Below are 25,446 nucleotides of genomic sequence, written 5' to 3'. Positions count from 1 at the left end.
CTCTTTTTCTTTCCCAAATGGATGATGGCCGAGCATGGGGAACCGGGATCCTGTGGATGCCCATCCCCAAGCAAACCAGAGCCGTCCTCAACCATAACACCCGCGTACCTCAGCCCGTGTCGCTCCCGCAATGGCAGAACCAGGTCACTTCCTTTGCTTTTGCATTATTTTTTCTCTTCCTCTGGAACTGGTAGGAGCCACACTGTGCCGTACCGGGGCTGCCACCAGTTGCCGGCTGGAGGAAGTGTGAGGGACGGCATTCGGACCATGCTACATCTCATTCCAGAAGGCTATTGCAGACATTTCTACAACATATACAAACCGCACGGGACATTCTGTGTTACAAAGGTTTCAAAAAACATAAACCACCAGAACTAAATACATACTCGATGGCATCAAGGTTTTCACTTTAGAGTCTTCAGGGACTATGACGCAGTCTCTGGCTGGGGCAGAAGCGATGCGATGTCTTACAGACAGAGGTGGAAACCGCTCAGCAAAAGTTTATTAAATTGGGTCAGTCTCAGTGCTTCTTGATGGCTTTGCGCAATAAGTCTTTTCTGTGAGTTTTGTTTGGTTTGTTGTTTTTTTAATCTCATCCAGTGGCAAACTACAAGACGTCAGTGTACATTTAATGACACAACTGCTACATCATCTTGATTTTATAGCTATCTTTAATATCAAAGCAGCTTAAGCTGTTAATAAATTCCAAAGTATCCTTTTATTAAAATATCTAAAAGAGGTCTATAAATATTTTTTTTTTCTTTTCTAAAATTGTTCCCAGTTTTTCACATTTAAAACAAAGCCAGGAGTGGCTTCGTACCCCCTTTCCATGGATGCTCCCCTTTGTCACGCTGGCCACCTGTTGCCTCTCGGTGCGTGCTGCATTTAACAAAATATATATATATATGTATATGTAGGTGTGTATATATATATTTGGGGGGGCTCAGAACTCCCACTCGAGGGCCTCCTCGCGGTTGGCGGCCCGCTCCAGGCGATGGATGATGTTGTTGAGGTTTGCCATCTTCTCGTGACGCCGCTGGACGCTGGTGCTGAGTCGGGGGCCGGCAGCTGGTGGCAGCGCCGGTGACACCGGCCCGGCAGAGGATGGTCCCGGTGAGGCCGAACCGGCGAGGCCGGGCGAGGAGGCTGCTGAGGGCGATGTCGGGGAGACCTCCAAGCTGCAACGGGATGACCCCGCCGAGGACTGGGAGCTGTCGGGGTGTGGTGGCGGTGGTGGAGGTCCCCCGGTGGTGGCAGCACCGGCACGTCCCCCCCGCCGTGGGAGGCTGCCGGCGCTGGGGGCTGCGGCATGGGGGGCTGTCCCCCGCTCCTCCTGGGGAGGTCCGGTCCCCACGATGGGGCTGTGCGAGTCCCGCCGGCGGCCCCAGCTGCCCACCTCCCCCTGCTCCTCCTTCACCTTCACCGGGGCGGCGGCGGCGCAGGGATGCTCGCCCTTCCCCAATGTGGGTTTATGGTCCTCGGCATCCGAATCGGGGCTGTGGGGGGCTCGGCGCCCCGGGACAGCCACCCCGCTGCTCTGCTCTGGGTCTGTGTCGTTGTCCTGTGTCCCCTCCACCAGCATCTCCCGGCGCATCCGCGACCTGCGGGGACACAACCGTGGAGAGTCCATCGCCCTGTGCTGTGGGCACCACGTGCCTTGAAAAAGCATCTCCAGCTGGAAAAATGTGATGGCATCACTTGAGATGTAAAAGCCCACCTTGTCAGCCTTTAAAATATTTTTTTGGGGGAGGGGAAATCACTGACGCTTGAACACGGAACAGATTTTGCAACACTTTGGGCTGTTTACAGTCAAAACGACCCAGTTATGCAAGTGTTTTCCACTACTTTTGTTGTTGTTTAATACATAACCTTTTTCAAAGGTTTCTTTTAGGGCAGTTGTGTTTACCAAGAGCAGGAGGTGCTTTCCTGGAACTACACAAGGGGAAAAGTTGCAGGTTTAGTCAATGTTTCACCAAAAAGCCTGATTCTCCAAGGCCTCCCCAGCACTTCCCACATGATGACTTCATGTGAGAAACCTCAGCTGGCTTCCAGAAATATTGACCATCTACTTTGTGCTGCCCAGGGCAGATTGAATACTCCAGGGACTCGACACAAGCACTTATATGTCTTTTTATACTGGCTTATATAGGGGACCACTGACACAGAGAGCGGGTGGCTCTTGGTGTGGGTCTGGGGAAGGTTCAGGAGCCACATGTCCACCTGCAGTACTGCCCAAGGATGAAGCCTGTGCTGTGAGGATGGATCTTGTGCTCTCCAGGAGCCTCCATAAGGCTTTTTCCCACCCATGACAGAGCTCCAGCTCAGTGGGAGGTGGTGTCCCGCACCAGCAAGCAAGTGGACACGAGCATGTAAACCTCTTTAGATGCTCGACATAGAATCATAGAGCAGTTTGGGTTGAAGGGAACTTCAAAGCTCATCCAGTCCCACCCCTGCCATGAGCAGGGACATCTGCACCAGCTCAGGTTGCTCAGAGCCCCGTCCAGCCTGGCCTGGGATGTCTCCAGGGATGGTTCATCCACCACCTCTCTGGGCAACCTGGGCCAGGCTCTCACCACCCTCAGGGGCAATAATTTCTTCCTCATGTCCAGCCTGAATCTCCCCTCTTTTAGTTTAAAACCATCACCCCTTGTCCTATCACAACAGGCCCTGCTAAAAAGTCTGTCCCCATCTTTCTTATTGGCCCCTTTTAAGTACCGAAAGGCCACAATAACGTCTCCCTGGGGTCTTCTCTTCTCCAGGCTGAACAACCCACATGACTTGGTCAAGGTGGTTGACCCCTCTTGACCACCACTAGCCAGGGCACAGGCAGCATTTTGGCTGCAATCCTGCACCTGGGACCTCCAGTGACCACGCATGGGTCTGCACCTCCCCATCTAGGCAAGAGGGACTGGAAGAGCTGGAAGAGGAACAGTGACACCACCTTTGGTGGCACAGCACCATCAGACGTCCAAAGCCCGGGAGCACCTGTACCTGTAGTTGTGGAACCAGTTGATGACGGTGTTGGTCTTGAGGTTGAGCTGGAAGGAGAGCAGCTCGATGGTCTGTTGGGAGGGGTAGGGTTCCAGCTGGTAGGCTTTCTTCAGGGCTTCCTTCTCCTCCGGGGCCAGCACCACCCGTGGTTTCTTGATCTGGAGGAGGCTGAGGTCCTGCGGCTGCAGGCCAGGGCTGGCACACTCAGAGCGGGTGCTGGGGGACTCGCTGTCCGAGCCGGCGCTCATCAGCCCGTACCGACGTTTCAAGTAGGCTGCGGGAGAGGAGACCCAGCTGCGCGCCGCTCGCCCCCCCAGCCCAGGGAGCCCCCAGTTCGCCCAACACCCTGGACCTGGGGTGGGGGCTGTATCGCCCTGACCCTCACCTTTCTTCTCCAGCTTCTTCATGTCACGCAGCTTCTCCACGTTGTGGGGGTCGTTGAGCCAGAGCTGCATGCGGACGAAGGGCTCCCTCCCCTTCAGGCTCAGCTTGTGCCACGGCTTGGGCCTGGAGAGGAGATCGGACACCGAGCCCTGCGTCAGGCCCAGGATGCTCTCCCCAAACAGCCGCTGGCCTGGCGGAGGAGAAGCAGAGATGGTTAGAGAGGGGCAGAGCAGCGGGGGTGGGTGCTACAGCCCCCCGCACGGAGGGGGTGCACCCCATTTCCCAGCCAGCCATCCCTCCCTGAGCACCCGGGGGTCTGCAGCTACAGAAATGAGGGGGATGCATCCATGCAGCCTCACCAGCAGCTCCCGAAAACCCCGGCGGGGAGAGGATCCGCACCTAAATTGTTGTCCGTCAAGACCTCCTTGACCTTCTTGGTGATGGAGTAGGTGTCCAGCTCAGGGGACATGGCCACGATCTCCTGGATTCCCAGGGGTCCCTGGTTGTTGGGATACGTCTTCCCACCCAGCGCCGGCGTTGAGCGGCTCTCGGGCTGCTGGTTTTCTTTGCTGCTCTCCAAGGCCAAGGTCAAGGGCTCCTGGCAGCCCTTCTCCTGCTCGGTGGGGCTGGGGGGTGGTGAGGGGGACGGCTGGGGCTCCACCGGGCTGGCTGCATGACACCAGGGGGAGAGGGGTCAGTGGGGACAGCGGGAGGGGGAAGGTTATTTTGGGGGTGCCCATGGCTCTGCCCTCCAGAGAGGGGGGATGCCAGCTGAGATTTTCTGGTGGCTATGGCAAAGTGGGAGGAGCCGGTAGAATAGTTAGAGAAATAATATTAAAAAATATATAAATAATATAAATATTAGAGATATGTTAATATCGATGTACATATAATATATATAGCAGAAATATAATAGAAGTAATATTATAAAAATACAGTTACTTCTACATGCCATGCACAAAGCCAAGGATTTTTGTTGTGGTTTTCCCTTTTTTTCTTAAACTAGGTGACTTTCAAACCCATTTCTGACAAAATAACATTTGAGGATCTGTATAACAGCCCTAAATTGTCCAAGCAACTAATTACATGGGTTCAAACAAGTTGTATGCATCAGAGGAGAGGCGGATGCAAAGGGCTGCTCAGGATCAGGGTGCGGGCAGGGATGCTGGGGGCAGATGCAGAAGTGCTGGGGACACCAGTGGTACGTGGGGACCGCGGGGACAGCGGTGGCACTTACCCTGGGAGGGGGTCGGCTGCTGGCTGATGCCTTGGCCCAGCTGGTCGCTCAGCCAGAGCTGCATGCGGATGAAGGGCTCCCGACCCTTTTGTGTCAGCTTGCTCCATGGCTTGGGACGCGACAACATGTCACTCACGCTGCCCTGGGACAGCCCCAGCACCTAAGGACCATGCAGGTGTCACCCCCCAAGCACCAGGTTGCTACCACGTTCATGGCCCCACGGCACATCCCAGTCCCTTGGCCCCAGCTGCGGGTGCTGGGACTGTGGTGGGTCCCCCCCGGGATACCCAGTGGGCTGGGAGGATGGTCCCCATAGGGCTTTGCACAGGAGACAGGGAATTCCTGGTGGGAAGTGCCACCAACTAGTTGGTGGTGGCCACTGGGAGACTGCTTGGGGTTGGGTCAGACCCTGAGAACTCAGCGTCCTCCAAGGGGAAACCCAAGGGGGTGAGTGGGGTCCCTGGGAGGAGCTGGTGGAGGCCACTGATGAGCCCCAGGCTCTGGGTCGCAGAGCAGAGCTGACACCAGACCTCCCCTTCTCCAGGCTGGTACCTTCTCTCCGAAGATCCTCTGGCAGATGCCATTCTTGGCCAACTTCTCCTTGACCTGCCGGGTCAGCTCCAGCGTGTCCACCTCCCTGTACATGTACATCTCGTACTGCTCCGGTGTCAGCGGTGGCACGGTGGGTTTGAGGGTCCGCGGCACATAGGAGGGGTAGTAGGAGAGACGACCACCAGCCACTGCTTCTGCACCGGTTCCCTCCACCTTCACCTGGGGCTCATCATCTGCTGGTGGCATCTCATCCTCGTTGGTGCCACCTTCACTGGGCTCGCCCCGCGGCCAGCCCCGGCCATTTGCCATGCTGGAGTAGCTCGAGGAGGAAGAGGAGAGCGAAGGCGAGACAGAGGTGTAGGGTCGGCTGAGCAGGCTCCGCTCGGATGCCCAGTGCTGGTCGAAGTAGGAACCGGCATCGCCAATCTCCGACTTCACCTTCCGGATGATGCTCTGGACGAAGGCGGCGGGCGAGAGGACGGCCAGGGGGGGCTGCGGGGGGCCAGGGCTGGCCCCGCTCCCCTCCTCCTGCTTGACGTAGGTGGGGACAATGTTCTGGTTAACAGCGGCCAAGGTGGAGCGCTCGGCGGGTGGCGTGTCCCCGGGGCGCCCACTGCCCCCCGACTCCATCTCCAGCAGCGCCTGCTGCTGCGCCTGCATCTCCCGCCGTGCCTGCTCCAGGATGCTCTTGATGGCGTCCTCAGAGCTGCTGCCGCCTGCCCCGTTGGCCACCGCCTGCGATGCCGACGGCATTTTGGGTTCACCTGCAAAGAAAAGGGGTGAGGGGAGCCCCAAGAGGCAGCATATTTTGTTTTGCCAGATGGCAATAATTCAAAATGCAGGAAAAAAGGGATTTTAGCCTAGCCCAGCTCAGAGCACTCTCCACATGAGTGTGGATCAGAAGGACCAGCAGCATCCACAAAACAAAAGCTATGACACTCCCACCTCCCAACAAGCTTCCTTTTTGACAAGTGCAAAACAAATCCCATTATCAACAATAGCAATAGACAAACATGTTTGTTTTCCCTGTCTGTTTTTCCACTGTTCCTGCCTAATTTAATTCTCCGGGATTCTGCTTTCTCAGCAGACTACCTGTTTTAATGTATTTCATTGCTTGTAATTGACTGCGAGCGCAGCTGCTTTAATGATTCCTCATGCCAGATGGATCCTGCATCCTCATTTAATCATCTGGTTTGGGGCAGGGAGGGGAGAAAAGGGTAGATCCAAAGTTTCTGAAAGCCCAGGTACAAATGCCGCTGCACGGAGAGTCCCTAACAGTATTCACCAGCATTTCCTCCCACCACATCCCAAATCTCTATGAGTGTCAGTAGGAGAAATACCAAATAAAGCCCATTTTGGCCATGCCAGGGCAGGTCCATCTCGGGTGCTAGCACCACGGGGACAGAGCCAGGGCTCAGTCCCCCCCAGGGCAGCCCACATGCCAGCACTTACCTCCCTTCTGCAACTCGATCTCCTTCTTTGCCTGCTCCAAGATGCTTTTGATGGCATCGTCAGAGCCGGTCTCCGGCGTCCTGATCCGCGGCGTGATGCTACCTGATCAAAGAGGCAGGAAAACAGTTTTGTCACCGGTGCTGGTTTTACAAGCTCCGCTTGTATGTCAGGAAGTATTTACTGCTCCTCATGTTCAGTTATTTTTAGGGATGCTGGATTTAAGACAAATGTCACTCCCAATTAGTCAGTAGCTGGAGCGCTGGGAACCCCGGTAGCCCCGGCTGCCAGCTCCTGCCTCCGGCACGGCATCTCCTGCCTGCCTTGCTTGTCCCATCCAAGGGCACGCAGGGTGCTGAGCAGAGATCTGGGCATGGGGACCACGTCCTCGCCCTGGCACCAAGTCCTCCTGCAGGTGAAGGATTAATGCTGAATCAGATTCAGGGCATAAATTGGAGACCTTGGGGTTGAAATGCCAGCAGATGCATGGACCATAGAATCACGGACTCATTTTGGTTGGGAAAGACTCTCAAGATCATCAAGTCCAACTGTTAACCCACCCCTGGCACTAACCCATGTCCCGGAGAACCTCATCTCTGTCTGTCCAACCCCTCCAGGGATGGTGACTCCAGCACTGCCCTGGGCAGCCTGTTCCAATGCCCGACAGCCCTTTGGGGAAGAAATTGTTCCCAAGATCCAACCTCAACCTCCCCTGGTGCATCTTGAGGCTGTTTCCTCTTGTCCTATCGGCATCGCCCTGCCCTGGTGCCACCATAGGGACACAAGTGACCAGCTACCACTGAGACAGGGCCAGGAGCTGCTGTCCCCCAGCCTTAAGAGTTCATTATTTTAATGAAAAATTCCCAAGCACATTGATTCATACGCCACGAAACAGCCTAATGAATAATTAAACGGCACTTGTCAGAATAAATGAGTAAAGCACGGCCGGGGATGCAGCTTCCATGAGGGGTTGGTGTTAATCACCATTAATCCCCACCATTTGCTGGGGCTCCAGTGAGTGGGGGGACCACTAGGGACAATCCCGGAGTGCCACTGGTGACTCTGTGTGCCACCACTGCCTGTCTTGCCAGCACACCAGGGGCTGGCGAGTGTCCCCATGGCGGCATGGAGCACCCTGGGTGTGCAGGGAGCAGACCGGGGCCACCCCAACCCCAACCACTCACCTCTCTGGCGCACCTGGATAGTCCTCAGGGCCAGCACGTTCTGCTCGTCAGAGAGGAACTGCTTCATCTTGATGAACGGCTCCTTGCCCTTCACCGTCAGCTTGCGCCAGGGCTTGGGCCGGGCCAGGATCTCGCTGACCGAGCCCTGCGACAGCCCCAGCACGTAATGCCCGAACACCCGCTGCCCGATGTTGTGCTTCAGCAGCTGCTCCTTCACCTGGAAGGCGATTTCAGCCGTGTCCAGCTGCTCCTCGTCGGCAGAGCTGGCGGCGCTGCCATCAGATGGTTCAGTGCCGGGGGGGCTGGCAGCCGGCACGGTGCTGGGGGGCACAGCACCACTTTTGGCCCCGAAGAAAGTAGGTGGTGGGAGGTGGGGGGTCTTGGGGTCCCCTGAAATCCGCTCACCCCCCGGGAAGGGGGACAGTGAGAAAGTCCGGGGGCCGTCGGGGGCCAGGCCGGGGCCGGGTAGAGGCGGGAGGGGACTGGGGGAGGCGGGTTCGTCCACCGGGGCGTGCTGGGGGGACGGGTACGGCTGCTCCATGCCCAGAGAATCCTTCCCCGACTCATCTTCAGAGTGATCCTCCTCTAGAGAGGAACGAGAGAGGGAGACACACTAGGGTTCCCCCTGCCATGGCCATGCAGTGAAGCATCTCCTGCCTCAGTTTCCCCAGGTGGCATCCCACCCCCTTGGCCATCCCCCCACCCTGCTGCTGGCTCCGGGCTCCTTCCCACAGCGGGGGCAGGATCCAGCCCTGCCGCCCGCATCCCCACGGATGCTCCCAGTGGTACTGGGGATGCTCCCAGGGAGACTGGCGATGCCATGGGGACCTGGGGACCCTACCAGTGCTGGCCAACAGGCTGGGCTTCTCCAGCAGGTACTTCTGCGAGGGGTAGAACGCCTCCTTCCCCAGCAGCAGGGCCTCTTCTGCCTTGGATCCGCTCTGCAAGGAGCCAAGCCGGGATGGGAAGGGGCAGCGGAGCCCCCGGCAGCGGGGCTGGCACAGGCACCCCAGCCCGGCGAGCGGGTCGGCACGTCCTGTGGCACTTGCCTGGGGGAGGCTGCAGCTGGCGGAGGCCACCTTCATCGCCTTCAGGATGCTGGGGGAGACAAGGGGGGACACTGTTTGCTGCCATCAAGCTGCCGTGGGCACCAGCAGCACCCGGCCAGCCAGGGGCCAGGAGGCAGCACCCACAGGTGCTGGTTGAGCCCATACCTCAGCTCCGTTTTGATCTCCTCATAGTCTGCCTGTGCCTGGAGCTTCTCCTCCAGCTTCTGCGGAGCAGAGAAGGCGGGGGTCACAAAATCAGAGGATGGTTGGGGTTGGAAGGGACCTCTGGAGATCCCCCAGTCCAACCGCTGCTAACGCAGGGTCACCAGAGCAGATGGCACAGGGTCGTGTCCAGGCGGGTTTGAATGTCTCCAGAGAAGGAGACTCCACACCTGCTCTGGGCAGCCTGGCCCAGGGCTCTGGCACCTCACGGCAAAGAAGTTTCTCCTCATATTCAGAGAGAACCTCCCCTGTTTCAGTCTGTGCCCACTGTCCCTCATCCCATCGTTGGGCACCACTGAACAGAGTCTGGTCCATCCTCTGACACCCACCCCGGAGATATTTATCACATAAACAAGGTCTCATCTCAGCTTCTCTTCTCCAGCTGAACAGCCCCAGCTCTCTCAGCCTTTCCTCATCAGAAAGATGCTGCAGACCCCTCAGCATCTTTGTAGCCCACTGCTGGACTCCCCAGTAATTCTTTGTCTTTCTTAAACTGTGGAGCCCAGAACTGGACACAGGACCCCAGATGGGGCCTCACCAGGGCAGAGGGGTAGGAAAACCTCCCTCACAGTCAGCTCTGGGTGCACCCCCGATATGGCTGGATCCATGTCCCCCCGCTCCTTGGCAAGTTCCTTGTCCCCACCTCGATGGCTTCGTTCTTGGCGGCCAGCTGTCCCTCCAGCTCGGCGATCTGGGTGGCCGAGGACTCCTCCAGCTCCTGCAGCGAGCTCTGGAGGTGCTGGACGTCCTTCAGGAGCCGCAGGATCTCCCGGTCCTTGGCGGCCAGAGCTGTCTCCAGCCTCGACCCTGAGCACATGGAATAGTTCACTTTGTCCTGCCGGGAGAGGGGACACTGTCAGCTCCTGGCCACCTGATGTGGGGACATGGGCCACCCTCCCCATCAGATATGTCCCCATGGGGAGCAGGAGAGCCCAGGACTCAGCCCTGCAGGACAGGGACCTGGGACCTTCCCTCTGCCCTCACAGGTCTCTACGGGGTGCTATGGGGATGCACGTCCCCCTTCCCACAGGAGCCTGGGGCTGCAGGTAGGGCATGGCCAACACTCCCGCCCCCACGGGGGAAAAAAATGCCCCGGTCACGGGCATGTCGGGCTTATTCCCAAACACAGCGGGTGCTCCCAAATGCAAACAGGTGCTCCTGCATGCAACGGGGTGCTCTGAAGTGCAGTGGGGTGCTCCTGAACATGCAGTGGGGTGCTCCTGGCTATGATGGGGTGCTCCTGGCTGTGACAGATGCTCGCAGCCATGATGGGGTGCTGCTGCCTGTGACGGGGTGCTCCCTGCCCCGAGGGGCCGTGCTGGGGTGTCGCCAGCCCCGAGGGGTGCTCTCACCCCCGCAGCCCCCGGCGGGGAGCAGCAGGCCAGGCGCAGGGAGCCGTTCACGGCCGCCAGCTGCTCTCGCAAACTCTCCACCTCCCTCTGTGCCGCCTCCGCTCGCTGCAAGAGAGCAGAATGTGTGTCAGGCCGGGCACCCGCGGCTCGTCCCACCCCGCAGCGGGCAGAGCTGGGCTCAGGGACCTGCACCCACCTGAGCATCCTGCTCCCGCTGCCCCCACCACAAGCCCCCCCCATATATTTCAGCTCCCCACGTCCTAACGCGGTTCCCGATCCCAGTCCCTGGGTCACAGACCGCCTCCAGGATGCAGATTGCAAATTGCTCTTTAAGCTCCTTTATTATTTATTTGTACTTACATTTTCAGAATTAAATAAAACTAATGAATAAGAGCAGAGAGGACCAGAAGTAATGACACCAGAAACCAACCCCAGGGTGGTACGGGTCATGCCCTAAAACACCTGGGAGAGGCTGGAGGTGACAAACTCCAGCTCCAGCAGCCAAAACAGAGCCTGGCAGAAGCTCAAACACACCAGTGACCCCCAATACGGGGCAAGAGGTCCCACCCGGCTGGTTTGGAGGAGCCACTGGGCGAAGGAAACCAGAGCTCCCCATTCGCAGGGCTTCCCAGTCCTGGAGCCTGGCCACCCATTTTTGGGGACAGATATCCAAGCCACGTGGATGCTCAGGGTTCACCTCCCAGCTCACCTGGTTGGCTTTTTCGAGGTTTGTCATGATCATGGCTACTTCGTCTGCCCTGTGATGGGAAAGCAAGAGGCGTCAGCTGGTGCGGAGGCACCGACCCAGCCCTCTAAGGCTGGCGATAGCTCCTGCCAGTGTCTTAGATATGGGGATCCCCCACAACTTGGGTGGGAAGGGACCTTCAAAGCTCACCCAGTGCCCCCTCTGCCATGAGCAGGGACATCTGCACCAGCTCAGGTTGCTCAGAGCCCCGTCCAGCCTGGCCTGGGATGTCTCCAGGGATGGTTCAGCCACCACCTCTCTGGCCAACCTGGGCCAGGCTCTCACCACTCTCAGGGCCAACAATTTCTTCCTCATGTCCGGCCTGAATCTCCCTCCTTTAGTTTAAAACCATCACCCCTTGTCCTATCGCAACAGGCCCTGCTGAAAAGTCTGTCCCCATCTTTCTTATCGGCCCCTTTAAAGTATGGAAAAGCCGCAATAAGGTCTCCCCGGAGCTTCTCTTCTGCAGGCTGAACCCCCCAACTCTCTCAGCCTGTCCTCCCAGCAGAGCTGTTCCAGCCTCGGATCATTTCTGGGGCTCCTCTGGCCCCTCTCCAGCAGGTCCATGTCTGTCCTGTGCTGAGGACAACTGAGTTGGACCTCAAACCATTCAGCAGCACCGTGGGGACATCCTGGTGCTGCCGCGGGCTGCTCAGCTGCCAAGAGCCTCTGGGCATCACCAGCAACTTACTTGGACGCAGCTTCCTCGTCGTATTTACACCGCAGCTCCAGCAGCTCTGTCTGCGTGGCCTTCAGTGCTGGGAAGAGGCAGAGGAAGGTGAGCTCTGGGAGGGGGGCTGGGCCCTCCCGTGGCTGGCAGCCCCCCCGGCTCCCCTACCTGCGTGGAGCACTTTGATCTTCTCCTCTGCCTCTCCCAGCCGAGCGGCCAAAGTGACCTGAGCTTCCTGCAGCCCCCTGTGAGAGACGGGTGTCACCACCGTGCTGGTGGCACTGCGGCCGTGCCCACCCCACAGCCCCCCCAGGGCACGCGGAGACCCTCCCGCTGCATCCCCCGTCACTTGGTGACACCAAGAACGGACCCGCCAGTCGATGCTAGGATGTGTTCAAGCCATGTTAGTCCCTGATGTTAAGGGATTTATTGCCCTGGACAGAAAAAAATTCACTTTGGGCTGAAAATGGCCCTGATCCCTGTGGCTGAAACCCCTGTGATGGGGGAATGGCTGCCCACCCCGCCTGTAATTAATTGGAAGGGGGGAAGCAATCAGGGAAAAGTTATTCTGCATTATTTATAGCCTGCACTTGCCAGGAACTTACAGCAGAGATCTGCAATTTAGGGTTTAAAGATTCCTCATTTGTTTCCCCATGCAGTGTGTTAAAGAATAACAATGAAGCCACTGGGAAAGCCGGGAGCCTCCAAATTAAAAGGCCATTTCATGAGGATCATCTGCCAACCTGGACTTAACCCATTTGTCCAAGCAAAGCCACACGCCAGAGAGACGGCGTGAGGGCCGGCAGGAGGGACCTGCCCTGGCTCTGCCCAAAACCCGCCTGGGATCAGGGATGGATGGACAAATAGACAGTGCCTGAGACTGTGTATTGGGTTTATGGGCTGGATGCGTCTGTCCCAACCCAGACAGCAAAGGAGGTGCAAAAGCAAAGAGGAGAGGGAAGGACAAATGGACAGCCCTGTGCAGGAGAGGGGACAGAGCCGTGTGTCCCCCGTGCACCCCAAAACGTCCCCTGTACTCACGTACTTTTGCTTCTCTGCCTCATTTCTCTGCAGCGAGGTTTCTGCGCACAGCGCTTTGCTGTCGATGCCGGAGCGCGGGGGCTCAGCTGCGAGCCCAGCCGCTGGCGATGTCCCCTCTCTGTGCTCTGCAGGGGGACACAGCCATGCTGGGGACAGCCACGGCCACCGAGGACCACGGGCCAGGGGACAGGTCCGAGACCCGCCACGTCCTGGGGATGCTCGGAGGCACATGGGGGGACCCAGCTGGAGACTGTCACTACCACCCTTGCCTGACAGGGTGGCCGGCGCCGGGGGGTACCTTTGGTGCCGACGAGCTCCGGGTGCTTCTTCCAGGGGCGGCCGAGGTCCTTCAGGGGGGACGGTTCAGGCTCAAGGCGCTGGAGCTGCTGCAGCCGGTCCTCCAGGCTCCGCGCAGCCTCCAGCACTGGTGCAGGGTCTGCGGGATGTGGGGTGCTGGTGAGGGGAGGAGTAGCACCCCCAGCCCTCTCCCACCTTCCCTGGGTGCCCACCCTCCTTGCCACCCACCCCAGGGCAGCCGCTCTCCGCACCCTGCTTAAAACCAGAGCACGTGCCCTCCCGTCCCCGGGGCACCCCATGGGGTGCTGGGTGACACGGGGACACCCTACGGTGTGCCGGGTGCCATGGGGATGCCCCTCAGTCCCGTGTTTTCCATCACCAGCCCCAAGAAACCAGGGGGGCGCCACGGGGGTATCACCTCCCCGAGTGAACTGGTGGCACCCACGACACCAGTGGCCCCAGTTTGGGCACAGACAATGGCGGTTTGTGCCGAGGTAAGCAGGTGCCTTCCGAGCCGTCTGTCTTCCCTCTGTCAGCATTACACCGTCATTAGCCGGTGTCTGCTCAGCAGGGTGTGCCATTATGTCTCCCAGGGCTGATGTAATTATACATTGACATAATTAACCCAGCAAGCCCATTAAGCAGGCCAGCTAAAAATTCATCTATAATTATTTGTTGTGTGCATGCTAATGAGTCCATCTGCACTGCCATTGTACAACATGAACAAATTAATTTACAAGTCTGGATTTTTTAATAAGTTCAAGAAAATGCCTCCTATTGAGCCAGGTTAATATAGGGGTTTTTGTTTGGTTTTGTTTTTTTCTTTTTTTGATAAGAAGAAAAAAGAAAATAGATTTGAATTCTCCAGGGTCAAAAAGTTAGACAAACAGGGAAGTGGGACAGAGCAGCCATGCTACTGTACGGCATGGACGTGTGGCACGCATCCAAGGGTAAAAAATAATAACGGTGATGGAAAAAAATAAACACAACAAAACAAACAACTAGCTGCCTCCGCTCCCAACGGGACACAGAGCAGCTTTTCTGCTCAGCAAGTCCCCAGCTGAGACGGCAACGGTGCGGGATGAAGGGGACCTGGCACCACCGTGGCCATGCTGCGGGATTCAGCCAGAGCTCGGCCGTGGGGACCCAGGCAGAGGTGGGCGCTGAGCGCAGCCGGCACACCACCGGCTTTGGTACCCAATTGGTGACCCAGCTGCAGCTGGGAACCCCCCGGGCTGCTCACGGCATCCCTCGGTTCGGCATCCTTCGGTTCACGGCACACTGGGGCTCGGCATCCTTCAGGCTGCTTCCCCACCCAAGGATGTGGGAACACGCCATGGAAGGGTGTTGTGGCCCCCAACCGGCCTGGATGCTTTCACAGCCATTAATAACACCAGTAAGTACCCAAGCTGAGATAATGATACGGCTAATTAAACCCTGCGCTCCAGGGCCCCAGCTCACAGGCTGCAGGGGCCGGCGTCCCCCCCACACTCCCCCGGCCCCGGGGGTGTTGGCAGGAGGCTCAGTGCCAGCCTGAGAGCCGCCTCCACAGGGATAAACGCCGGGGCAGCCCTCGCCTGATCCACGCCGGCAACTCCTCTCACCTCCATAATGAGAAATAATATGCGAGGAACTGGCCCGAGTGATAAAGCTCCAGGGATTTTCCTCAGGTCAGCATTTCTCCTCCCATGAAAAACAACCAGGACGGTCCCCCAGCAGACTGCTCCCCACACGGAGCCGACATCCCGGGACGAAGCAATGGGGAGTGGAGCTTTTAGAAGGGAAAAGAGCAAGCGATGCTCTGGCTCTGCTTCCTACATTGGTCCACAAAATGCTCAGCTGGATTAATTACACTGTGCTAATACTGCACTGTTCCACCACCAGGAAAACGCTGTCCTCAGCTGCGGGGACAGCTCCGCCACCGTGTGCGAGGTGTCCGGATGCACCAAGGGGCTGCTGGGACCAGGCAACAAGCTCACACCAAGCTGCACCATGTTTGCACCAAGCTTGCACCGTGCTTGCACCAAGATTACACCACGCTTGCACCATGTTTGCACCAAGATTACACCACGCTTGCACCTGCAGGGCTGGAGAGAGGATACGCTTGACACCGAGCACATCATCTCCTCGTACCAAGGCACTGTGGATGCCACGTGCCGTCACACTCCAAGCCACATGGGAGGGCTCGGGACACTGCCCACGGCGCAGGGGATGGTCCCCCAGCATGGATCACGACCCCCATTGGGACAGGTTAGAGGAGATGGCGCTGACACCGCAGCCAAGCAGCCATGAGCCCCGTGGCACAGCCGGGTGACGGGTGACGCGAGAGAGGGATGTGCCAAACAAGATCCTCGCGGTGCCATGCGGCATCACCCACCGATGGCACAGGCAGCTCCCGTGGGAATCAGCAAATTCCTGCTGCAAAGTGGAACACGCTGCCCATGCAGGTTTATCTATCGCTCCATACGCTTGCCCACTATATATATACATACACATATATATATATATATATACTTTTTTTTAAAAGTTTATATAATAAGTGCTGCCACTAGCTGGCGTTATTGGCTGTCCTTTAGTGGCACCGGCGGTGCTGCAGCAGGGATGGGGGCGGTGGGCAGGGGCCCCTCCTGGTGTCCCCAGCCCCAGCATGGGGGAGCAGGGCTGGGGGGGCCTTTTCCCAAGCTGCAGGGCGTCTGGGCCACCAGCAGACCCGCTCCCAGACACCCCACCGTAGCAACAGAGCAGCTGGAAGCACCGTGTGATGGTGGGACGGGGCAGGAGGTGTCTGGAGTGCTCGTCACCTTCTTCTGAGCACACACAGCTCCAGAGAGCACCCATGTCCCCAGAGACCAGTGCTCGTCCCTGTGTCAGGGCCTGGCCACTTGACCTGGCCTTTAGCAGGTGACATGCCGGTGACATCTGCTCCGTACTGCTGGTCAGCTCCAGGAACAGGGGACACCCATGGAGCACCCACAGTCCATCCATGGTGCACCCATGTGCATCTCTGGTACCTCCCTGGTGCCGACACTTCTCCCACTGGGGCAGCATCTCCTCCAGCCCTCCATCCCAACCTGCTCCAACACATTCAGCGGTGCCCTATGAATCCCTCCACCAGCTCAAGTCAGCCTTAAATCAAATCATCCCCAACAACAATGACATTAATTATGCTTTTAACACATTTTACTGCTTCCCCCCCTTCCCTTCACGCCACATCTGTGTGAACAATATCCAAAAGATTTACGGTTTTCTCCTGTAATTACAGACACACAGCCAGCTCACTTATCAAAATACTTGCTGAGCAATCAGGCTCCGTTACAGTCTCTGCCAGAGATTTGTGTTGACAGCAGCCATTCAAAGCAAAAAAAAAATGTCGAATCAGGACTTATGTGGCGCTTGTCAAGTATTCCACAAAGAGTTTGCCTGTCGAGAGACACATGGACACGTAACGGACAGGGACAGAATGACGGGTGGGAGGATTTGTGGAGGAGAAGGGGAGCAAGAGATGGATGCTGCAGGAGAGCAGAGAGAGGGGAGGAAGAAGAGGGGGGTGCAGAGATCCCGGGGAGCAGTTTTGGGGTGTACATGTGTGCGCATCCATGTGCATGTGTGTGCACGCGTGTGCAAGCAGGAGGAACGCGGTGGGTGAGTGTGGGGAGATGAGGAGGGAAGATAACAGGGTTCTGGAAACCGAGCTGACATTTGGTTCTTGTAACACAGGAGAAAATTTAATGAGGACAAAAATATGTCTCCCTAATTCCCCTAAGAAATCATTAAAACATTTTGTTATTCCTAAATGTCTGGAAAATGAATTAGTGGCCCTGCAGGAGCCCTTCTACGCATCTCCAGCCGTGTGCAGCTCGCCGTGCCGGAGGATGCTCCGTGCCTGGCGCAGCCAACAACCCCCGCTCAGAGCGTGGGGGAAAGAGGGGAGCAGCGGGGAGGGGGCTGCCAGCCCCTCACCCAGCCCTAGCACAGCCTCTGCCAACACAAGCCTCAAAGCTGCTCCGTGCCTCAGTTTCCCCCTCCCAAGACTTCAAGCGGTGCCCCAGACCGGGTATAAAGTCTGGCACAGCGCAAAACCAGGGAAAATCCTCCCCGAGCAGTGCTAGGAGCTGTTCTGTGAGCTGGCGCTCGGTCACTTCGGTTAACTTACCGTCAAACAGACACCTGGGGATAGCCGCAGTGTTATTACAAGGGCTGAGCAAATGTATTCCTTTCCTAATGTCAAGATGCATTTGGCTCAGGGGCTGAAACAGAGCGATGGCAAAAGCTGCTTCCTCTCCTCTCTTCTTCGGCCAGTATTTCCAGAGCACCATGCGCAAGCAGGGGTCGGTGATGCCAGCGGTGCCGGGGACAAGGGACAGGGCTGGCGGCGATGCCGCGGTCCTCGCTGGCTCCTCTCGGCACCGGGGCTGGCACGCGACTCGTTAGGCAGCCAGGTCGCCACCACGTTGCTTACCTGGAGCTTCAATTAATTGCTTGTACACGCTCAGGAAAGCCGTCTCAGCCTCCTTGCTTCTCTTACTAAGTGCAATCACCTGCAGGGAGATGGAAAAAGGGGGTGAGAGATGGGTACCAGGCCACCGGGACCGGTGTTGCCCGTGACCGGCACTAGTGTCCCCCCCCGGCATGGCTCCGTGCCCGCTCTGTGCCCCGCGCAGCCGCTCACTGCCTTTGGCTAAACTCCTCACGCCGCTGCCGTGCCACATCGCCCTGAATCATTGATGTGCTCTGAGTAAATGAAAATTATAATTTAATGTCAGCGCTTAAATAAGAAATAAAGAATTCTAGCTGTTGTTGTGCTTGCAGGGCCGGATCCGGCACACAGCCCCCCCAGCTGCCCTCCCTGGCACAGCACAGCCAGGGCGATGCCGTGGGCAGGAGCGACGCTGGTGCCGTCCCCATGCACCAAGACAGGGACATTGAGTCCCTGTCCCCCTTGGCTGCCAGGGTGCCGGTGAGGCTCGCACGCTACATCACTAATAACTGAACAACATATTAATCTGCCGCACACTCCCATCCGGTATCGATGAGCATAAATCATTTAATCCCCCTAATTTTTCAAGGTGTGCCGATGCCTCGGGGCGGGGGCTGCTGCTCACCAGGCTCTGGTCTGCTTGGTTTGCCGAGGGTCCCCTTCCCAACCCAGCACGTCCAGCCCCACCAGCAGCAGGTGGGATGGGGACACAAGGACCTCTGTGTCCCTGCTGCCCCAGGCGCAGGATGCAGGGATGGAGCTGACCCATTCCCAGCCAAAAATACCAATTTGATGCAAACTGGGCACCTGTGCCAACTGGTGATGCAGGAAGACGGGCCCACCCAACATTCAGTGCTGGCAAACGCACTTTCACCACCAGCGGACGAGTCAATTAAAACACTGTTAAGCCACCAATGGGCTAATTATCAAACAAAGCCGAACTTCGTGCCTCAGCCTGGCGGCAGCTCCCACACCGGAGCATGTTTTCCCTCCAGCCATCCCCCCAGTGCCAGCGGGGCTCCCGCCATCCACCATCCGGGATTGCGATTCCTCGTCATTCAAATCCAAAGCAAACGGCTCATTTGTAATCCAGCAGCCACCTGAGCAAACCGCCTTCTCCTTCCCAGCTCGCAGGCACTGGAGCACGAAGATCATTTTTCTATTGTTAAAATTGTATAAGCTGGGCTTTTTATAGCCTCTCGTACACAAACCTACTTTCTCGGCACCACGCTTCCAGCAGAGGAGGAATTTGGGGGCTTTTCTTCAGCGTTCTGCAAAAATGCTTGGCTTCAGGGTGGTTTAAAATAATAACAATAAAGTGGGGAGGAGAGGGGGGAGGCAGGGAGCAGCCGGTGAGCGGCTCTGCCAGTGCATGGCAGCAGGACAGCGTTGCACCCGGTGTTGGGGTGACACAGGGAGCCCCCTCATGGGTCCATAAGGATGCAGAGACACAGCAGGGCTGGGAGGCTCCCTCTGTGACCCCCCAACATCCCGAACCCTTTGGAATTTGCACAGGGGAGGAGCGGGAGCAGGCGCAGCCCATGGGCAACAGGGCTCAACCAATGATTTTGGTTGGAAAAGACCCTCAAGACCATCGAGTCCAACCATTAACCCATTCCTGGCACTACCCCACATCCCTGAGAACCTCATCTCCACGTCTGTCCAACCCCTCCAGGGATGGTGACTCCACCACTGCCCTGGGCAGCCTGTTCCGACGCCCGACAGCCCTTTCCGGGAAGAATTTTTTCCTAATATCCAATCTAAACCTCCCCTGGTGCAACCTGGGGACCATTTCAGCCCATGTCAGCACCGGGGCATCACCAGTGTGGTCCATCGGCAGGACGGTGAGCCAGGTGTCTGCTCTGCTCTTTCAGAGTCCCACTAAACTTCAAGGAAAATGTCAGCGAAAAAAGAAATATATATTTAAAATTTTCAGCGACCTTTTCTGGATATGGATAATTCACCAAAATGCCAGGGGTGGTTCCTGCTGGAGCAGCTCCATGTGCTGCACCAGCACAGCTCAGCCCAACCCCAAAACTGCTCTTATTCTGCATGTAGAGCTGAATAAACACGCAGAAAAAGCCCACATCAGTCCTAAAATCAAGGTTTTGTAGAAAAAAACCCTAAATACAGGGTATTTCAAAAAGATGGACTAAATTTGATACTATACTGCTTTGAAATTGGATCCATATTTTTGAAACGCACTATATTTGCTCCCTTGGGCAGAAGCTGGGCCAAACCCTGTGTCCCCATCTAAGAGTGCGATGTCACCCGCATCCCACTCAAAAGAGGAGAAAATTGCTAAAAATAGGGGAGCTGAACATCCCCCCCGAGCTGCCCCAGCTCCGTGGGATTGGGATGGCGTCATCCCTGCTCCCCTCATCACCACGATGCCCGTCGGCGACACCGAACCTGCTGCCAGCCGCTCTCCCTCCGCCCGCAAAGCCCTTGGCGAGCTCTGCGTCTGCATTATATATCAACATACTATTAATTTCTATTCCCCCCCCTCCATCTCCCTGCGCAGCATCCGCGGGCTCAAGGTGAGGCACGGCAGCGGCGCGGGATCGCCGTCGCGTGATGAATTACATTTACGCGCCGGGTCCTTTTCATGGCTGGTGACTTTCCAGCAAAGCAATTATCACTGTAGAATGCGTAATAGCCTAATTAATTACTATTGTCAGCCTGGCCTCTGTGCCATGATTATACCTTCCGAAGCCAACTTTTTAAACATTTGGAAGCAGAAATATTATTATAATTGACTGACAAAATGGTAAAACTCCCCCCGGCGCAGGCGGTCCTCCTCCCGGTGCGGCGGCGAGGACCGACTGTCTGAGCACCTCCTCTCCAAAGGCGCGGGATTTGCATCGCACCGGCGGCGAGTTTATTCTTACATCCATGAGATCAAGTGCAGGATAAGTAGTGGGTTATTTCCATCTAAATACTGGTGGCGGTAAACCATAAATGAGCTCTTTTTCAGCAGAGAGGAACAGCTGTTGGGGGGAGAAAGCGGCAGCAGAGACCCCAAATGTTAAAGAAAACTGATGAAAAAATACATTCAAGCTTTTACTATTTTCCTCGCTTCTTTTTGCTGATGTGTAAAGAAGTGAGGGAGAGGGGGAGGGCTGCGGAGGGAGCCACCGTCCCAGGGGGAGCTCTGGGTGATGGGGGCTGGACCCCCCGCTTTGTGCCGGGTCCTTTGCTGCCTTCCTGGTGCCCCGTGTCTGACCCTGACTCCTTAAACCTATTGCACGTATGCACAGATCATTGTGCACCCACAGACCCATCGTGCAAACCCATCACATGTGCACAAACCCATCACGCACATGCACAGACCCATCACACACATGCAGACCCATTGCACACCCGCACAGACCTATCACACACCCACATTGCACATGGACACAGACCAATCACACATGCACACAGACCCCTTGCACACCCACAAACCCATCACACAAACTCATTGCACCCATATAGACCCATCACACACTCACAAGCCCATCGCATACCCACATAAACCCGTCGCACAAACCCATCACACACCCACAAACCTGTCGCACACCTGCACAAACCCATTGCGCACCCACACAAACCCCTTGCACTCACATGCATGAACCCATCGCACACCCACATAGACCCATCGCACACTTGCACAGACCCATCATGCACCCACACAGACCCACCACACAAACCATCACACATGCACAAACCCACCACACACATGCACGGATCCATTGCACACCCACACAACCATCACACAAACCCATCACACCCACAGACCCCTTGCACACCCGCAAAAAACCACTGCACAAACCTGTCGCACACTCACATAGACCCATCGCACACCTGCACAGACTCATTGCACACCCACAGACCCACCGTGCACCCACACAGACCCACCACACAAACCATGACACGTGCACAAACCCATTGCACACGTGCACGGATCCATCACCTACATGCACGGGTCCATTGCACACCCACACAAACCCATTGCACACCCACACAAACCCATTGCACACGTGCACGGATCCATCACCTACATGCACGGGTCCATTGTACACCCACACAAACCCACTGCACACATGCAAGGATCCATCACCTACATGCACGGGTCCATTGCACACCCACACAAACCCATTGCACACGTGCACGGATCCATCACCTACATGCACGGGTCCATTGCACACCCACACAAACCCATTGCACACGTGCACGGATCCATCACCTACATGCACGGGTCCATTGCACACCCACACAACCCCATTGCACACGTGCACGGATCCATCACCTACATGCACGGGTCCATTGCACACCCACACAAACCCATTGCACACGTGCACGGATCCATCACCTACATGCACGGGGTCCATTGCACACCCACACAAACCCATTGCACACGTGCACGGATCCATCACCTACATGCACGGGTCCATTGCACACCCACACAAACCCATTGCACACGTGCACGGATCCATCACCTACATGCACGGGTCCATTGCACACCCACACAAACCCATTGCACACGTGCACGGATCCATCACCTACATGCACGGGTCCATTGCACACCCACACAACCCCATTGCACACGCACCCATCATACACCGACACCACCGTCGCACACCCACCCCCCTTCCCACTCCCAGCCTGTTCCTCCAAAGCCAGAAGCAGCTCACAACATTTTCACAAGGCCAAAAAGCAATTCACGTCAAAAAAGATCAATAATATAAAAATAAAGCCTGAGAATTCTAGTTAAAGGGAACGTCATAGAAATATGTTGTTCACGTTCATGATTTGGAGATTAAAAAAAAAAAAAAGAATCAATATAAGTTCTTCAGATGATGTTATTTCTAATGAGAAATATACCGAGACCACTGCAAATAACTGCTTAACAGAGAAAAAAAATGCATTAATAATTTACTTTATAAAGCATAGGATCCCGAACACAAGAAAATTGCTGCTGGTTCTTAATTTTGTTGTAATACTTCCTGACAAGTTCAATGATGCTTTGGCAAAGTTCCTGAGAGCCGAGGCAGAGGACACTCAGCTCATTAGGTTATTTTTTGCCTCCTTTTTCCGCAGCATCCCGGCCCGGCTGGCTCCAGGAGAAGGTGCCTGAGCTCTTTCCTCTTCCAGCCATGACGCAGCAAGCGGAGAAAATATTTCAAGCTTATTTTACCATCCTCACTAACATAATTTAATACTTTTTTTTTTTCCCCACTGGCTGTTTTTTGGGGTTTTTTTCTTAATTTTTTTTCAGTGCATTTGCTGACAGTTGGCAACTCCAAACCATCTGCTACCAGCGCGTACAGTGAAACGAAAAGCTCCAGCATCGAACCCAACGCAGCTCAAAGGAGCGGGATGAATTCCGACCATCGGCATGAGAAGGTGCCACCCGGGTGGGTTAATTCCAAGTGGGGCCGGATTTATTGTGAGCCCAGAAAATTATTTTCCTGCAAAATCATTTTCTCTGCATCCCTGGCATAGATGAAGTGGGGTGACGAGGGGGTTCCCGCTGGTCCCCGCGTTCGGGATGGAGCCGGGATGGCCCCGGCGCGTGGGTACACCCCGAGCATCGCAAAGTTTCACCTCCCATTTAGCAGAACAAAACTTTTAATTTAGATGTTTTCATCTATCTATCAGAGTAAAAAAAAAAAAGTTTAAAATAATGACTGTAATAAATGAAGGTAATTAATTGTAGTTTGTTCCTTTACTGTCTAGTCAGCTTAATTTTACCTTTTCATCTAATAATGAGAAAATAATTTTTGTGCTCTGAGGGTTAATGATATGTAACTGCAAGTGCTGCTAATTGCATGTTGCAAACTATTCATCAAAATCCCCATCTGCGCTACTTGATTATGTTTGCTAAATTATTGCTTTGAATTATCTTTCATAAAGCAACTTTTGTAATTAGCAGGGCTTTCGCTTTGCTCTTTTCTCTGTTGCAAGGATATTCAAACTTTGTCCGTCTCAAGCTGTTGCCATTAAACTGCCGTCACGGGCAGCTTTTGGGCAGAGAAAAAACCTGTCCTTTAGCTAATCGGGGGGGGGAATAAAAACTGGGTTTATTCTCTGCAGGTAAAATTTATTCTCCTGACCCTGCTCCTCCTTCCTTGAAGAAAAAATATACAAAAGAAGGATGTAGAAACCTAAATGTATATGAGATGTATTTGGGTATGGCAGAGAGAAATGGCCCGAAGAGCCCATCTGCCCTGACCCAGGTTAATATTTCAAAATGATTTTTTTTTTTTCCCCTTCCCATTTACAAGAAAGAGCGAGGGGAAATGCTCGCCATCCATCACTGCGCCATCACGGGCTCCTTCCCGTGACGCAGGTGATGTAGCGCCCTGCGCTCCCTGGTTAATATTCATGGGGAACGCTGAAAAGTAGTGGGCTTTCTGGGGAAAAAAAATATTGAAGAGGCTTTTTAATAAATTTGGAAAAGAGGGAAAAGAGAGGAGGGGAAAGAAAGGGGAGGATAGAGAGGGGGGAAAGAGAGGGTGGGAAAGAGAGGGCAGGAAAGAGAATATTTAAAAAGAAAAAATACAGAAAAAGAGGAAAAAACAAGGAGAGAAAGAGAAGGGGAAAAAAGAGAAAGGAGAAAGTGGAAAGAGTAGAAAAAGGGAAAAAAGGAAAAAGAGGGGGAAGAGAGGGAGACAAGAGATGGAAAGAAAGGGAAAGAGAGGGGGAAAGGGTAAAAAAATATTTACAAATATAAAAAAGAGAAAAATAGAGGAAAAAGAGAAGGGGAAAAGAGAAGAAAAAAAAGGAGAAAGAGTGGGAAAAGGAAAAAGAGGGAGGAAAAGAGCACCCAGGGCTCTGCCAGCCTGGCCCCAGGAGAAGCCCCAGACACCGGTGTCCATCCCGCACCGCCTGGCACTGGGGCAGCCCAGAAACCAAACCTCAGGGGAGCGGAATCCACCTTTTGGGATTAAAATCCCTCAAAACCTCTGGGGATCTGGGAATCGCGTCCTGGTCTCCCTTACACCCCCATAAATCCAGAGCCACTCGGGCAGAGGGACCAGCTGGGGCTCCCCAAAGGACATCGCTCATATTCGTGTAGCGGATCTAATGAAGACTATTGGAAAAAACGCAGTATTTAAAAGACTGAAAATGTATTCGTATTGTTATCACTCTCTTTTATGTGTTTATGCATAGTGCATCGGAATGAATCAATACTGGATTGCCCTATAAATAAATGAGCATATCAGTAAACCCAGTAATAAAATGAAGTGATGAAAAATATGGAAATCAGTCGCATTTGTGTAAATCCACTTATTGTTTACTTTAATATTTTCTCATGCAGTTTCGGAGCTCCAAAGAGACAGATTTAAAATCAGGTAATGCTCAGCAGATGACAGATCCTAATGTGTTGCTGCTGGCAAGCGCCGAGTACCAGCAGCTCTCCAGGGGTTTCCATCGAAGCACATTAGAGGAGCAGAGAACGTGGCCCCCAAAGAGCGAGCGCTAAAAACCCAGGGAGGAGAAGAGGTATCCTGAAGGGCAACGCATTTCTCACCAGCATCAGGGTGCAAAGCCGAGGCATCCACGGAGCCTCTGGGGATGTGGAAGGGGCTGGGGAGCACCTGGGTCAGGCTGGAGGATGGAGAAGGGAGATGCCTTCTGCAGCAACGCGGTGAGCTCGGGACCATGTTGTCCCACCCTGGTGCTCGGCTCCTCATCAAATTGCCCATTGCAACCTTGCCTGGTGCATCCCAGCCATGTTGTGGCATCTCCTGGACATGGTGCTGCACCTCCTGGTCACACCGTGGCACCTCCTGGTCACATCATGGCAT

The 25,446-nt window shown here is 55.3% G+C and overlaps 1 protein-coding gene across 2 annotated transcripts in view; it reads right to left on the bottom strand.

The window, feature by feature from the left end:
- Positions 1–411: 411 nt before the first annotated feature.
- The window catches only part of CUX2 (cut like homeobox 2), a 64,333-nt gene continuing 39,298 nt past the window's right edge, over positions 412–25,446 (bottom strand). The window contains exons 2-19 of one of the 2 annotated variants that reach the window (XM_065646190.1): positions 17,633–17,711; positions 13,175–13,312; positions 12,881–13,001; positions 12,004–12,080; positions 11,857–11,923; positions 11,130–11,178; positions 10,421–10,525; positions 9,712–9,903; positions 9,012–9,070; positions 8,639–8,895; positions 7,798–8,382; positions 6,617–6,718; positions 5,165–5,928; positions 4,613–4,772; positions 3,775–4,044; positions 3,377–3,565; positions 2,992–3,265; positions 412–1,601 (exon numbers count right to left, since the gene is read on the bottom strand). In XM_065646190.1, the coding sequence (XP_065502262.1) occupies positions 944–1,601; positions 2,992–3,265; positions 3,377–3,565; positions 3,775–4,044; positions 4,613–4,772; positions 5,165–5,928; positions 6,617–6,718; positions 7,798–8,382; positions 8,639–8,895; positions 9,012–9,070; positions 9,712–9,903; positions 10,421–10,525; positions 11,130–11,178; positions 11,857–11,923; positions 12,004–12,080; positions 12,881–13,001; positions 13,175–13,312; positions 17,633–17,711 (4,146 nt within the window). In that variant the 3' untranslated portion in view covers positions 412–943. Of the gene's footprint in view, positions 1,602–2,991; positions 3,266–3,376; positions 3,566–3,774; positions 4,045–4,612; positions 4,773–5,164; positions 5,929–6,616; positions 6,719–7,797; positions 8,383–8,638; positions 8,896–9,011; positions 9,071–9,711; positions 9,904–10,420; positions 10,526–11,129; positions 11,179–11,856; positions 11,924–12,003; positions 12,081–12,880; positions 13,002–13,174; positions 13,313–17,326; positions 17,490–17,632; positions 17,712–25,446 lie in introns of those variants that run through there. The other variant, XM_065646189.1, reaches the window with a different exon arrangement.

The sequence above is a fragment of the Caloenas nicobarica genome, chromosome 16 (assembly GCF_036013445.1).
Source record: "Caloenas nicobarica isolate bCalNic1 chromosome 16, bCalNic1.hap1, whole genome shotgun sequence".
Taxonomy (NCBI): Eukaryota; Metazoa; Chordata; class Aves; order Columbiformes; family Columbidae; genus Caloenas; species Caloenas nicobarica.
The sequence above is the reverse complement of the archived record's forward strand: the minus strand, read 5'-3'. Positions and strand labels throughout refer to the sequence as shown.